The 16,458-nt window shown below is 34.2% G+C and overlaps 1 protein-coding gene across 1 annotated transcript in view; it reads left to right on the top strand.

The window, feature by feature from the left end:
• NCAM2 (neural cell adhesion molecule 2) overlaps nt 1-16,458 on the top strand; it is a 306,656-nt gene that overhangs the window by 216,105 nt on the left and 74,093 nt on the right. The window contains exons 10-11 of the mRNA XM_037378231.1: nt 3,547-3,734; nt 5,334-5,430. Coding sequence (XP_037234128.1) covers nt 3,547-3,734; nt 5,334-5,430 — 285 coding nt within the window. The remainder of the gene's footprint in view (nt 1-3,546; nt 3,735-5,333; nt 5,431-16,458) is intronic.

Genomic DNA, 16,458 nt, shown 5'->3' with positions numbered 1-16,458 from the left:
TTATTGTGTGCCTATATGAATATGAACAGCAGTAGCTTTTGTACATTAGGTTTGTTTGTTGTTGGGGGTTTTTTTCAGTATAGGGCCATAAGGTTCAGATATAAGATGATCAGGGTTGCTTTTTGTAAAAATGAAGTGTATTCAGGCTCCTAGTTCTGTATTTAGCTATTTAGAAGTCCAGTATATTGTCTTAACTGGTAGTACTTTATGTACAAAAGTGTAAAAAGATCAATTCACTTACACCCTGAAGTGTTTGGTTTGTTTTTGGTTTTTTTGTCAGGTGTAAATTAATCCTGAGCTACAAGGAGTTAAGCAGCATATGTTTTTATTTTTTAATGGTTTAAACTTTCTCAGTGATCTGCAGGGAAGCTTTTTTCTTTTTGTATAGTACATATATTGCATTTAAGTATCCTCAACATATATCAACATATAAGAGGGTCCACTTTCTAATTTCTACTTGGTTATACTTCATTTTCAGTTGATAGAATCTCTTGATTTCTGTTTATTCACTTAATTTGTTTCTTAGTTATTCTAGAATACTGGAGGGATCAGATATTGTAGATATGTAAAATAGTCAAACTTATGTTTTCAATGTCTTGGCTTTAAGGTTTGTTATTTTTTCATGTTGTATTTTATATTAAACATTGTGTGCTTCTATTTGATAAATAATAATCCTGTAACCATTTAAGCATAATATGCTACAGTTAGTGAAGTAGAACAGACCAGAAAAAACAAAATCTCTTTACACCAGTTATTCCCTTCAAAATATTTTTTAAAAATTGTGTTTTATTTTATAAGGAATGTAAAATTTTTATTACTTGTACTGTTAAGAATTTTTTATGGTATTATTTTCTTTGTGTGAAACATATACTCCATGTATCTTAATCTATTCCTGACTAGGAAATCAAAAATCATCTCACTTAAGACCATTTGTCTGAATCAAGCCTTTAGCATGATGCTCTTCTTCCTGCTATACTGGAGTTTTTGTGCTGCTCGAGAAATGTCTGCAAGGGCTTTATTACCTAGACTTTCTGAGAGGGAAAATGTGAAGCTGTTTTTGTTTAGGAATGTTTTACATTTGAGAATTGTTGATTTTGGAATATCTTTTTATTGGATTGAATTTTAGTACTATTTGTGTTTTATGATGTTAAAACTGTTAGTACCTGTAGTTATGTATAGATGACAGTCTATAACTCACCTATTCTTTTAAAATATAAAGAAACAGATACTATAGGCATTCAAAACCTACTTTCAGAAGAGAAAGCAGTCTGAGATGGAAGTCCCTATTCTTCTAAATGCTTTACCTGTGGTATATAAGTATACCCTACTTTTTTACTTGTAAAACTTTTTAAATACGAAATGAGTTCGCCATGTTTATTTAAATCAACAGAGAGCATCAAACCACATGATGTTACTTAGGAAGGAAAGTTAGTCAGATTCAGACAGAATGCTTTCCTGTCTTCCAGCTTCATGCCAGTGTTCATTAATGGAGTAAATATAAATATTTTCTTATTCTAATAAATTGTGCATTGGAGGACGGTGCTTATCTAAAATGTGTTGTGGAGTAACTACATTCTGTGCCTCATGAACACTCTGATGAGATTTCTGATCCATATGTTGAACACATTAGGTGCAAAACCAGTCTGCCACGCAGAAGTCAGTTTGTGCAGTTTTCCTTCAAGTGGCTCCTACTACTAACTGAATTTCCAGAGCAAAGGCCAGGGCTCTGACTCTGAGATTCCTGACCATACTTAAGCATTAAGCAGGCATGTGCAATTTGCTTTTTTCTTCATAAAGTTCCACTAGTGTGAGGTGTCACATCCTGAAGCTTCTTTGATAGTTCATTCTTTGCATTAAGATGTTTAGACAATTAAATATATATTTTTAAAGATCTATGGAAGTCAAGGAGCACTGGAATTACTTATTAAAACATTTGGAAAAGAATAAGTTCCTGTATCTGGTAAATAAATTCATAGGAAAACATACTTTACTTACTTTGATGAAACTACTTGCTTTCCTACAAAAACAAGGGCTGGACAGGTATTAAGAAAAATGCTGCTGGTGTTGAGCAATTTAGCAGCCTTGTCTGTTGCTCTGTGATTTAAAACATACTGATAACAGGGTTTTTCAGTCAATGCCTGCCTGCATGCATGCAGCAGCATGATGTCACCAAAAAGTTGTAATTTTTGACAAAAGCAAACACAGAAGGATGTTGAAAATGTGCACTTCAGCAGCAAGGAAGTAGTTTTAAACCATTCCTGAAGCTATTTTTTTTTTTTTTTTTTACTTTAGTTAAATGTGCTCAGTTCTGGTCTCTGATAGACCTATTAGATATTTTCTAGTCTAGTGTTAAACGGTTTCTGAGAAGACCAGAATACAATTTCCAGAGACACATCTAGAATCCTTTAAGAGCTATTTATCAAAATAAACATATATACCTACATATTTTAAATATTAAAAGGAGATAGTATGACACCAGCTGTAAAAGTGCTAGAGCCTTTCCTTGACTTTCAGGAATATAAAGAATATTTTATTAATACTCAAGGTATAATATGAAAGGGATAAAAAAAACATTAAAAAATTATAAATAAATATTCCGTAGACAAAAAGTATGATTCACCCAAGACATAAGTAGAAAAGAAAGGAAAGTATTACTCCCTCTCTTTTTCTAGAGACCATTAAACTGTTCCTGTTATCCAGAGAAACAGCAAGCAGATAATTCTTATCACTGCTGGCATTGTGATTGGAAAACTATAGTTTGTAAACCAGCAGTTTCGTCTGTGTCAGACTCTGTGTTTGGCTGCATGTTTAATGTAGCCATTTATAGGCAGGTTTGTAAGGAAGACGGATCATCTTTTGGCTTGTCAGTAGCTTGATGATTTCATAAGAAACTGGTATAAAGATTTTTCTAAATTGTGTACCGATACAGACAATATTTTTTCCAAAATAGGTAGAATATGTAGCAACATTTTAGGTATTCTTTTATTATTTTTTTGTCTTCTAGGTTTATTCATACAACTAAACATCTCTCTTTGGAAGGATTTCATAAAGTATAAGATACTTCCAGTGAGAAGTGGGTAAAGCTTTTACATGTCTATGAAGATTTGGAGAGTGAATGTAATTTCTCCATAGCAAAAGATGAGACTATAAAATCAGCAAATAAATAGATTATATATATGAGTTTCATAGGTCACCTCCTTTTGTCATACAGATGGGTGTCTGAAGAGTTTCTCATCCTCAGGAAGAAATGCTCTTTGTCATTTCTAAGATAATGTCTTTCAAGGGCCTTATGTGGCCTCATGCTAAATATCATTAGCAGGTGTTCTCTTCCTGAAAATTTCAGCTGAAACAGTTTCAGCAGAGGAGAAAGCTACCAAAATAAAGGCTCAAGAAATGCAAGCTTGAATACTGGTGTTTTCATTATCCATAATGGATCACTACAGTAATCAATTGAAATTTCTATGTGGATATGAATGCTTGGATAGGGGTATGTGGCTTGTTTTACCAGAACAGTTAATATATTTGTGTATTACTTCTTTTTTCCAGATGCTCCAATGTTTGTCTCAAATCAAACCATGTATTACTCCTGGGAAGGCAATCCCATCAATATAAGCTGTGAAGTGCTAGCAAATCCGTCTGCCTCAGTTCAGTGGAGAAGAGGAAAATTAGTTTTACCAGTAAAAAATACAACACATCTGAAGACCTACAGTACAGGAAGAAAGCTGATACTAGAGGTAAGACTTTAAATGGGAATCAGTGTGGTGGCATTAATGAGTTCCTTCCTCGGTCTGGCAACATTGCAAGTACTGTGGAATACATTTAAGGACAAAACTTACAATTTAATAAGTAAAGGTGGTGGGGTTTTTTTTTTCTTTCCAAAACCCCCCACCTATTTATGAACTGATTTATCTCCACATTTCTTGTGAGCAGTTAGAAAATAAACCTTATTTACATGGCTTCTGCTTTGTGCTCAGTTTTCCATCTGCATTGAACAACAAAAAAAGCAATTTCCTTTCCTTGCAAGTCAATAAATACATAAATAAATACAAAATTAACCCATCAAGTTAATACTAAAAATCAAAGTGACTACCTGTTAGGTCCTTGGTATATACAAAAAGGTTTGTGTGGCTTCAGTCAAGAACAAAGCAGAAGGGTAAAGTGATAATAAACTGCAATTAGCTTTGATTACAATTGTTTTCTCATGGAGGGATTGGAAAAATAAGAAATAAGCTCCCTTCTGTTATCTAACAAGTACATGTAAGAACAAAACCTGAGAAAGGCCAAAGACAAAGACTGGACCTTAATAATCCATTTACTTTAACTTGACTACACGGTTAATGACTCAGCAGTGGTGTATAGCAAATCATCATCCTCAATTAATCATTTCACAACAAAGTGTAACCGGTTTCCCCAGCCCTGGTCTTACCTGTTACAGGGATGACATACAGTCTTCCTCAAGTGTGGAAGAAGTTAAGTTTTCTCCATTTCTTTCTAGTATTTCTTCTCAGTTGCCATGGGAAAAGAAGTTGAGAAGCACTGGAGTGGGGTATCTCTTTCAGATCCCAAGCAAGAGGTGTACAGTGAAATGAAAAAAAAACCCTGGTTTTTTCCTGAAGTCCAAACAAGTAACCTCATGTCTTGTAGTAGAGGATATATATTTAAAAAGATACAGTCTTACTCTTGTCTGAAGGTCATCATTAGGTTTGTTTTTTATTTTAAGTAAAACTTACAACACAAAATGTGCTTTGCAGTTGGTGGTTCTTTAAGAGCTCTTCCATTCTACTGTCACCTGACTAGATTCCAGCAGGGCATTAGCTCCCTGTGATATCTATTACCTGTTCTGTCTTAAATGCTTATTCACCTGAATTTACATTTAAGCCACATCCCTTACATGTTATTTTCTCCCCAAATGTCTGTTATATTGTGAATGCTGCAAACAATAAGAAGTTTAATATTATTCTTGTATCATCTATAGTTATCAGCAACTTTCAGACCTTTCACTGCTTAATTAGTGAAAACATCAGTTTGTGCAAATAGCACAATAGCACAACAGTCTATGAAAAAATGTGGTTTCTTAGATTTTTTTCTTGTTTACAAGTGAAATGGTAAAGATGAACAATGTCACCATTTTCCATTATTTGATGTTCTAATTTGAATTTGAGAGAGGGGCATTTAACATATTTAGATCTGTATTTGGAGAATATAATAGATAAGCTGAAGCAAGAACACATCTACATATTGGTTAAGGAAAACAGATTTGTGTTTCTGATTTTTTTAAAGAACTTTCATATTTGGTTAGAAACTACTATTTACAAACTGTATTCATTTTAAAGATTGCTCCCACATCTGACAGTGATTTTGGACGATATAATTGTACAGCCACAAACAGAATAGGAACCAGATATCAGGAGTATACACTTGGTCAAGCTGGTAAGTTAAAAAGTTGTTTCCTTTTCTTTAAGTATTTTTTCTTTTTTAATCAAAATTAAGTTCAGGCACACTCTTCTTTTTATTTTATTCCAATAGAATGTTTGCAGTTAATTTTATTTCTCTAAAAGTTGGGTTGAAATATAGATGAAAATAAACTATTCCCTCAGAATATGAATCTTCTTTGGATTTAATGTTAAGGCCTTCTGAAATCTTAAAAAAATTATATTAGTCTAACTTTTCTTCCCTTTGCTCTTACTATATCCTACATTTAAAACAGTTTATTTTGTTACTTTAGCGGAGACACATGGGTTTTGGGCAGTAAAAAAAAGAAAGAATTAGGAAAGTCTTTTTTTCCTTTTTCTCCCTGGTATTTTCTTGATAAACAAAGGATGGAAAAAGACTGAAATACTTCAGCAAAGAATTTTTATCTTTTTCATGTGCACTTCCACTTATTTAAAAACATATTTTGACCCAGAGAGCTAGATTGAATTAATTTAAGCTCTGAGGTGTTCTACAACCAGTTCTTACAAAATTTCTGAATATTTCTAGGTCCCTCTATTGTGGATTAGGTAAATATAAAGATATAACTGTATCTTTGTTCTTTGAAATAACAATTGAGAGTAAATGATAGTTTGTTAGTATCTGTTTCAATTACATTTTCTTGTGGAATGGACTAACACTTCTTCAGGAAGCTTAGAGGTCTCCCAGCATGTGGATCTCAGTATTTAGATGATGCAAATTGTTCTACTTTTAATGATGTCTGTGGAGTTATAATGCAGTTTACAGTACCAAAAGAACAGCCATACTGAAAGCTATACACTCCTTGTGATGCATTGTGATGGACCATTTTCATCAAGTAACTTTCAGGTCATACCATACTGCCAGTCTGGCTGATACATAACAAGGGGACAGGTAGAAATAAGGTCTCATATAATGTTTTTTTTAAAAGTAGGTCTCATATATTTTTTATGAACTTGAATATTTCAGCTATAACTTTCGGTTATATTTTTTAAAAAATAAGAAAATAGACTTTTTGGAGCTCTGCTAGGAGGACTTTTGGAGGTGCACTGCTGAAATGTGTGCATCCAGTCATAGGGAGGCTGTCTTACCTGGTCTGGTATTTTAATATCTATAGTTTTTCTCAGTAGGGTAATTATTTTCATTTAATGTCTCAAGAGTTATGAAAAGCATTTTTTTATTAAGAAATTTCTTGGAAGTTCTACACAGCACTGAAAGATTTTCCCATTACCTCTAAAGGATGGATTAGCACCATATTTTACCATGAATACTATACATTTTTTCTTGTTTTTGCATAGTCATCAAAAGAGCTGAGCTTCCTAAAACAGGAAATTGTGGGGGTTTATTGAAAAACCAGCAAATTTCTATATGGCACAATTTTACCTCATCAAGAAGATCCATTCCTCTTCATTTTACAACTTTTTGGGGTATTTAGCTGTGTGTAGATCTGCAATCTGATCTTCCTTTTATAGCTACATGTGGCTAATGAGAAATATATTACCTTTTCCTTTTGTATTTAACCATATTAGTCCTAGCTAAGTCCTGATTTCATTAAACACTCTTTTCCACGTTACAAAACTCTCTCCTATGTAAGAACTCACACAATCTAATACAAACCTAAAATTTATTTTTTTGTGAAAAGAAATTCCAGAAGAGAAGTTTATAGAATCTTCATTCTTGTTTATCATCGTTTACCTGGTTGATCCAGTTTATTTCAATGGAATTACTTGAATAATTGAGTTTCTGTAATAGGGCTGAAGTTGTGACTGTAGCAGTTCATCAGTACTACATGTGGCACTAAATATGAAAAATAAGTACTCCCTGTGATGCTCAAATTTGAGGTAGTAATAGAAAAGCCTTAAACTTAAGGAAAGACATAATTAATTTCTATACCAACTAATTTGTCTCTAATTAAGGCATCTCTAGACTTGTGGGAAGTTAACATTGATTTGAATAGGTAAACTATATCTATTATGTGTATATTATTTTTGCCATCATTAAATTTAGGAAGTAGATTTAACCTTTACATGTCTCAGGACTTGATTTTCTATATATTCAAGACTAGCGCAAGGTTGCATAGATACATTAAATTCATTAAAAAAAAAAGGGGGGGGGGGCATTGCACATAATTCTCTGATTTTAGTAATTTACATCTATCTCTCTTCAGTACCAGGCTTTCTCTTTGGGGCGACGTGCATCTGTTGATTCAACAGCAGCACTGGTTCTGCTTGTCCTGCTGGGATAAGTGGACACTTGTTTCTGGAGTATCACCTCTTAAGATTTATTACCTGTGTTGCTTCACTGAAAGGGAAAAGCAGTAGAAGGGCAATGTGAAAGCCGCTAGGATAATTTCTCAGTTTCTCTCAGAAGCAGAAGACTTGCCACTAGCAGTCTTTCTTAAACCCATGAACATAAATGATAGGAAAGGGAAAGGAAAATCCCCTCTGCATCCCTCTGGTGTCTTACCAGAAAAGATGAGAAAGTAGAACAATTATGCCAATGAAAACAGAGGAAATAAGGTTGTGATCATTGCTGTGCACTGCTTTTTCATTAAGATGTATATACATGTGAGCGCATCTCAGTAGATTGATGTGGTGCTTAGGGACATGGTTTAGTGGTGGACTTGGTGATCCTGGGTTAACAGTTCTTAAGGATGTTAAAGATCCTTTCCAATCTAAATGATTCTGTGATATTCTGTATCTGCTGATCTTTCTCGTAGATTTTCAAATCAGTATCTCATCACAATGCATGAAACTGCATGATAATTATTTTCGCTGTGTATTTCTCTCCTGCTTTTACAAATAATTAATAATTCTTAATACAAGGTAATTCTCATTAATAATTGAAAAATAACATGATATTTTGATTATGCATTGTATTTCAGCAAATAGAACCTCTAGAAATTCAAGTGAGATCAAATAACTCCATACAAGTTCTAATTCTGTATAATCCAACTATATCACAGACGTTATTGATGCCAGTTTTTGAAACAGGTTACTATTCTCTACTTTTGCAACAGTTCGCTTAACATTTTTCAGACAATTCTTCAGGAAAATTGATGAATACTTAAAAATATGTATTGGAGTTATAAGCATAAAAAGGTAAGTCAGGGTATATTTAGTGAATATGTAATGAATGAAAGATTATGGGGAGTTATTAGTAAAGCGTGGGCTATATATGGACATTCTATATAATGATATGAAATGCAGAAAAGAGAACGAACTCAAGTTTTGTAGTAATAATAATAATAATGAGCCAGTATCCTTAACATAAGCCATTTGTAAGGTAGTATTTATGTGAGGCTGGGAACACTGAGTTTGGGGGTGTCAGGGCTCCATCGTACTAGGCACTACTTACAGTAGTGTAATGCACAATATTCAGTATCCTAAAAGATTGACATTTTTATCATTTGCATCTAAATAGACAATTTTTGAGGGAAAAAACAGCAAATAACAAATGTAGATCACTGTTACAAATTTTGCACTTAAACTAGAATCAGCTGGAAATGAAAAACAACCAGGGAGATAGAGGATAAAACCATCATAATAATTACAGTTATAAAATGTCAAATGCAGCTTTCTTCCTAGTTTTACTACCTCTCTTGCTTTACTCTGGTAGATTAGGAAGCCCTAATGATTGATATTAAAGCCTATAATTTTTTTTCATGCATTTCAGTAAAGCCTGGGTTTCCTTCTGGCTTTGATTGTAAATACTAATGCTGGGGTGTAGCACACTTTCTCAGTAGCTCTGTTGGGGAAAAATAAATACTCTTTCTCCCTGGGACACAGTATTAAGCAAAGTATGCTGATAGGATAAATTTTACAAATAATGATCATTTTAATGAATAGTTCCCTTTGAAAATTCTGCAGGAATTACATTGCTTCATGTTTTGTTCCATTTTTCTGCTTTGCTGTTTTTCAGCAGAATAGAGTTACCTTTTATTTTTTAATTTACTGCTAGTTAAAAAGTGGCCATACTGTCACAATGCCATTATCTTTATTTCTGTTGCCCTCCTTAAGAAATTAGACTTATTGATGATAGAAAAAAAAAAATTCAGAATTTAGATGCAATTTGCAGCCCTACTATTTTGTATGACAGGAAAACTATAACCATTCACTTAAATTATACAGAGCTACTGAATCAGCCTGAATTCCAGACACTTTCATTTAAACCTTTCAAAACAATTGAAGAACTGCAGCCTGTTTAAGGTTTTGCACTGAAAGGTGTTGGCCATTACTGGTAAATGGTGAGAAACCAGCACTTTTTGAAAGCTTATTTGGATATGCTCACCATCTGACTTGCGGTGGTCAACTTGTAAAAATACCACATGGTTGACATGACTCTTTTTCATTGCGTAAACATTTAAATTGCTGTGTGAGTGACATGTAGAATGCAAAAAGAACCACAGTCTTTTTCATTTCTTGCCACTGCAAATTACTTACTTCATGTACAACCACACCTTTTGTTTTAGAAGTCTGCTTGTACTCTGTTTTTTCTCTATGACAGGCTTAGGCTTTGGCAAGCTAGGTGAGGTTGACAGATTATCTCAATGGCTGTAAGAGCCTGAGATGAGCACAGATATTCCTAGATTTTCCCAGATCTATTTTAGTCATAGTTTATGTGAAATATCAGTATGAATGGAGATGGCACTAACTAGCAAAGCATTTTTCCTTTTTATTGAGATCTCAGTGTCATTGTTTTCAGTGTTTTTGTATGAAGAAGTAGGAAAATGTGTGGCCATGAGTAGTCTAGGATTATGTTGTTGAAATAGGTAATCTATTATCTTAAAATGGTAAAGGTTAAGGTTGTGATACAGAGAGCTAAACTGTATTTTTTGAGTAATTTTTTTTTCTTTAAATATTAACGTGTATTTTGCACGTAGCAGCCTGAATCCAGAGCCCCTAAAAATTAAAACTATGATTCACCTCTAAGGCTATCACGGCCTTACTCATCCTAGACTTCCCCTTCCCCTTCTTTCTTCTGTTCTAGGATGGCAAAGGTGTTAAAAGCTCAGATAAATACTCCAAGCCTTTCTTTCAGTCTTTGCACCTAGAAGGATACTTTCTTTTTTGATGAAAGCTGAGATTGTGGTCTCACCCTGTCATGTCTGGAACATCAGCTCAGTATGGAGATATACAGTGCCTTAAGTGTAACAGGATCAACGGCTGGCACAAACCATACTAATAGGCAGTGAACACAGCATACAAATTAGCTACATCATACAACTCTGACGATGAATTTCAAACTTGTCTTGCCAAATCATCCCTATTACATGTTTTGCACAGCACATTATAGAACATCAAGGATTTTACAGCATTTAGAGGTGATGACACATAAGAATACTTAAAGAAATGAGGTGCTATATCTGTTTCCTTTCTACAACACTATTAAAGCAAATTAAAAAACAAAATATGTTCTATGATGTCATTAGATACTGAGCATTCACATGCCACTATGTAATTAAACATATTTTAAGCATTCTGTATACAGAGAAGGTCAATGAATATGGAGAATAATAACATCAAAAGCAAATGAAGACATGGGAAAGACAATAACTAAGCTGCACAGAAATGACATTCTTTAACCTGTTTTACATAATCAAGTCATGCTCAAAATATGATAAGGTTGATCGATAACTGACAAGGACTACAACATCAAATTTAACAGTTTATTAATCTGGATTTGTGGTGCTGGCACTTTGGTGCTGGTTAATGGATGGGGTTTTTTTTCTCCAAACATCTGGGCTTTCACACAAGCAAAATAAAATCAAAGAAGTAGGATTTCATTTTCCCTGGAGAGTAATGTAAAAAAACAAACAAACAAAAAAAAAAAAACCCAAAAAGAAAGATAATAATTCAGTTCCAAGATCACGTTATGGGATGATGATGATTTAATTTTTGTATTGTTTTTTTAAGGATTCCTAAGTTGCTTTCACTGTATAACTTTTCCCTCGCTGTTGCCAAAATCCCATGTACCTCCACAAAAATATGAGCAGATCTGAGCTGTAGTTCTCTGTTCTAAAACTTGCCATTCACATCTTTGGCAGCATCTGTTCTGATCTGGGAAGACTGGAGCCGGGGAGATTCTTTGTTATACCCAGAGTAAGACACAAACGAGGACAAATGCTGCTAATCAAGGAAATGCATATATATATATATATATATATATATATTAAAAAAAAATTAAATACTTACATAACCAAAACATTCATGTGTTGTGGCAAGCAAATAGCCATAGGAAAGAGAGGGAAAGACAGCAGAGGTGAAAATCTAGCAAGCAGTCAGGACAGAGTTGCAAGAGACAGTCACCACCATGGATCCAGTGGCGTTCCGCCAGTCCATAGTCTCCGTTCACGTCGGTGGTGGGGGTCTCTGGATGACCACTGACTGTTTGGTGGCCCAGCCTTTTACAGGGCGTTCAAGGAGGGCCACCTCCCAGACAGTGGCAGTACCGCATTCCTCTGGGGGGCACATGCAATCGCTGCGTAGGTGGGGTGATCATCCATGTCTAGGCACAACCCTCACGGGGGCGAGGCCTTTCCTTGCCCTTGGCCAAAACACAATGTCAGGCAGCGGTTGGCTCCTTATCACTTCACAACCATTAAGTCTTGCAGGAGCCCCGCTAACAAGCTTTGAGACAGTCAGTTTGAGATACGGTCTCCCACAGCATCAGCTAAATGATTTTTACTAAAAAACTAAACAACAACATATTTTCAGTAAGTCTATGTGTGAAACTATCAACACAGTAATGGTGTTTTGCTTTGTGTGCATATATCTTATTTTCATTTGTTATTTCTGCATTTATTTGCTAGCTGTGGTCCTGTTTCCTAATTAATTCCTTATTTTTCCAGAATTCCCAGTGATTTGGTAAATCTACTGCAGTTTTCCCAAAGCAAGGACAACCAGACAAGACTGAGCCTAACTTGTAGATTTAATACTGAATTTCTCTCCATTCTGGGGATGTACAAGCATGAACTATTTCATAGCAATCTTTCACTCCAAAGATCTAGTCCCCAGCCCCATCTCTTTCCCTGACATGATCCTGATTCCATTTACGTTCAGCATTTAGACATAGTTATTTTCAGTCAATATATGTGCCATATATACAGAGGTGGGAAAAGCTGCAGGACTGCACTAGGTACATATTGACATGAGATAGGAGACAAGAGCTAACTGGAAGATAAATCTCTGACCACACTATCTTCTTTCACACCATCACTTCCTTTTCTCCATTTATACCTAGGACTGCTAAACTCTAAAAAGGAAAATTATTTTCTTCCATAAAACTATCCAAAAAATAGCTGTAAATAGAATCCATAGTGATAAATCATGATCATTTATTGAACAGCTTAGGTAATAATAGTGATAGACTTGAAAGAGCATTTACGTATGAGTGGAGATAAATATGTACTCATAATTCTGTGTGTAGTTCTCTATCAGCTGCAGTAATGTTTTTTGAAACCGAATGAATACTGCTTAATTTAGGCCGATATATCATGAAGTTCATTTGTGCTAACCAGCTTTATCTGCTGAGTACAAAATACGTCAAGTGCAATTTTACACTTATTATTTGGGGATTTTTTTATTTATTTTATTTTTAAGGAATTCTTACGTGAATACAGTCACATACTGAATTAAAGGAATAGACACTGTGGAAAAAAGATGAAGTTGACTAAACGTCTAACACTTTTCAATGACTTGTTTTAATTTAAAGGTTGAACTTTTGCTGACATCCCTTGTTTTGACAGCAGTATAATGACAACAAAGCTAGCAGTGGAATTTCTAAGAAAGTATACCAGTATATGTGCTATCACTAAGTGATCTTTAGATAACAGAAAAGAAATCACATACTTTTTCTACCATCTAGTCTTTCAACTTATATGCATAACTGTATATGAAAGAGTAATGACTGCCCATAGATAAACTCCTCTTAAGATTCATTTGGACAGTTGGGTTTAGAAGGAAAAGGAACAAGAGCCATCCATAGTTCTATCCTTTCAGAGTATACAGCTTTGCAAATTATTCTTCACTCCTGGTAAACATTGAGCCAAAAGCCTTGCAATTCTAACATGAAAATGATGGCGATACTCCAAATAATTTCAGCAGACAGGGGACAGCTCAAATGCTGGAATGTTTAGCTAGATCAGGACCAGAGGGCTGTTAATCTTGCACAATCAAATTCATACTCATTAGAGAACTACAGAATTAGATTCAGTTCATTATACTGCTCATAAAAAAAGTTAAAGATTTACCTAGTCTGAAACAGATAGTAGGTATTTTATTGTATCTTAATGGAATTGTTACTATTTATTTCTGATTTTGACTAGGAATGTGTCTCCTGTTGTATTTTCTTCAAGTGCTTCACTCTTTTCTTGGAAACTGATATATTTCAACTCTGAAAACTGCATAAAAGTTACCTACAAGTGTAGGTTGCTTAGATTTTAGGATGCATATTTAAAATAGTACTGTGGACATATTTCAAACTTAAATGAGTTTTAAACATATTTCATTGTGCTAGTTATGCAAGTTATTTTGCTAGTTATGCTAGTTATTTTACTGGGTTTTCACAGGAGCTTAATTTTATGCTTATTACCAAATGGAGTCATATCTTCATTTGGCAGAAATTATACCTGAATCTGCAGTAGAGAACATAAGGTTCTTCCTGAAGGATCACTTCTTCCCTATGCACCATTTACTGTAGATAATTATACGCAGGCATACGCACAAGGAGAAGATCTCCTTAACATTTTGAAAGTCAGGAACAGAGTGGATAGGTAAATAACACATTTTTGTTTCATACTATTGACCAAATAATTGTTTGGATCCAAACTGAAGTAACAGTGAATTGCCGTATTAAAAAAAGCATACAAAAACTAACATAAAAATAGCCCAAGTGTAATTAAATATTCATTCAACCCTAAATTTTTAAGTTGTTTCATTTTGTACTCTTTTAACAGGAAAAGAATAAAAGTGTTTAGAAATTATTTATAAATATGGTAGATATCCACAGCTCCTTTTAGCTTTCGGTTAAATCAAAAGAGTGTTCATCTGTAGCACTGGAGAGTTATATTAATTTTCACAAGTGTTTGGTATCCACATCACTCACACAGTGCCATGCTGCTTTAGTCTTTAGTTTGCCTATCCTGAACTGCTTTGCTGACATTCTTATGCTGCATTTTTCCCACCCCTCTCAGAACCATCTTTTGAGCTAGGGAGAGAAAGAATCTGTGCACAGAATACCACTTAAGGTATTGTCGCTATTGGGCAGGAAAAAAAAAATAGTATTGCTCTCGGCTGTAAAGAGAATCTGGAGGAGAGGGGTCACAAGTCGGTTCTAATCCTCGTCCTCCTCTGACTTAGAGATCAATGCTTACCTAGCAAGCAAATCATATAACTAATTATTCTTCTGTGTGATCACAGAAAAAAAAAAAAAAAAAAGTATGTTTTTTGAACAGATTTACTTTTTTTTTTAAAAAAAAAACAACAATATGACTTGTTGATCAATTTTGGAAAAGGTTTAAAACCTGGATCTGTGTTCTCCTGGATGCATAGCATACTGCTTACCTTTGGTCAGTCTATCTGACCATAAACCTTGAATTCCTCTCTGCAGAGTAATACAGCTTCACTAAGAAGGATAAAAATTTCTTGCAACATCCCATATCCTGATGAAATTAATGTTTTCTGGATTAAGAAAGAATTTGAAGTTTGAATCCCTCAAGCTGAGATTTGCCTTCTACTCAAATATTTAACATCAGGGATTCATATAGTTGTGTCTATAAGTAAAAGATATTAAAGCTGTTCATCCATGTGAATAAATCTGTGCTACGTTTAACGCAATGAGCACCAAGCATTGGAGGTTTCAGGAGACCTATATTCAGAAATGCTAAGTGTGGAAAGTCACAGAGGTATGATATTAGCATTAAGACAGCAACTCTGACAACTCTTAGAAAAATGTAGGTGCCTGATTATTAAAAGGTTATAAAAATCAGCCCCTTTAGAGCAGCTTTGCCAGATGTTCTTTTCCTGAGAATTTGTGGCTGAATATGTCCTTGAACCACTCTTTAATATTTTATAGAAATTTTTGGCTCATTTTCATTCAAGTACCAATACTAGGTGAAGCTCAGATTGATTCTCTTTTTATTCCCAACTGTCTGACAGCCCTTGAATAAAGACTACATTTTATGTAAATGGTTCAGTACCCACTAACTAAATGATAGAATCATAGAATAATAGAATCATTTAGGTTGGAAAAGACCTCTGACATCATCACGTCCAACTGTTAACCCAGGACTGCCAAGTCCACTACTAAACCATGTCCCTAAGCATGGCAGAGTGCATAGGCTTTGGCTCAATTTCTCGCATGTCCTTATAAATATACCTTCTATACCATGGAGACAAAAGCAATGTCAAATCTATAAGCAGGTATGGAAATAATTGTCAGATGTATCACAAGAGAAAATTTTAGTGGTATTTCAAATCCCTGGTTTTCTGTCCACACAAACTGAAATTCTTCGTAGTATTTTCAGTACAATTTTTTGTAATTACAACACTTTAAAATACAGAACAATTAGAAAGGAAAGTCTTTTGTGTTCTATGTGTCAGTTTGGTCGTACTTGCAGAAGTAGCATAACGTTTCTATTTTTAGAGATGTACTAACCCCAAGGATAATTTTTTGCTCTTGTTTCATATCTAGCATCTCAATGCCTGCAGACACCTATTTTGTTTTCATAGTTACTTTCTGCTTTGAAAGATATGCACTTGCTTTTAATTTCAGATAAAATGTTTCTTTCAACCTATTCCACAAATTATTTCTTAAACTGGAAAGAGAATAGAAGCTTTCTACTAATATACCTTTCTAGTAGCCTGGAATCCACTCTTTCAAAAAAAGAAAAAATTTATTCATGTTTTCAGCTGTATTTCAGAGTTTCATAAAAATGGCCAAACCATTTATGCAGTTTTGTCATAATCTTATTTGGAAGAATTCAGACTCTGAATGATCTATTTAGCCATA

Source organism: Falco rusticolus, chromosome 2 (genome assembly GCF_015220075.1).
Source record: "Falco rusticolus isolate bFalRus1 chromosome 2, bFalRus1.pri, whole genome shotgun sequence".
NCBI classification, from domain to species: domain Eukaryota; kingdom Metazoa; phylum Chordata; class Aves; order Falconiformes; family Falconidae; genus Falco; species Falco rusticolus.
Note: the sequence above shows the minus strand (reverse complement) of the source record. Positions and strands in the feature narration are given on the sequence as shown.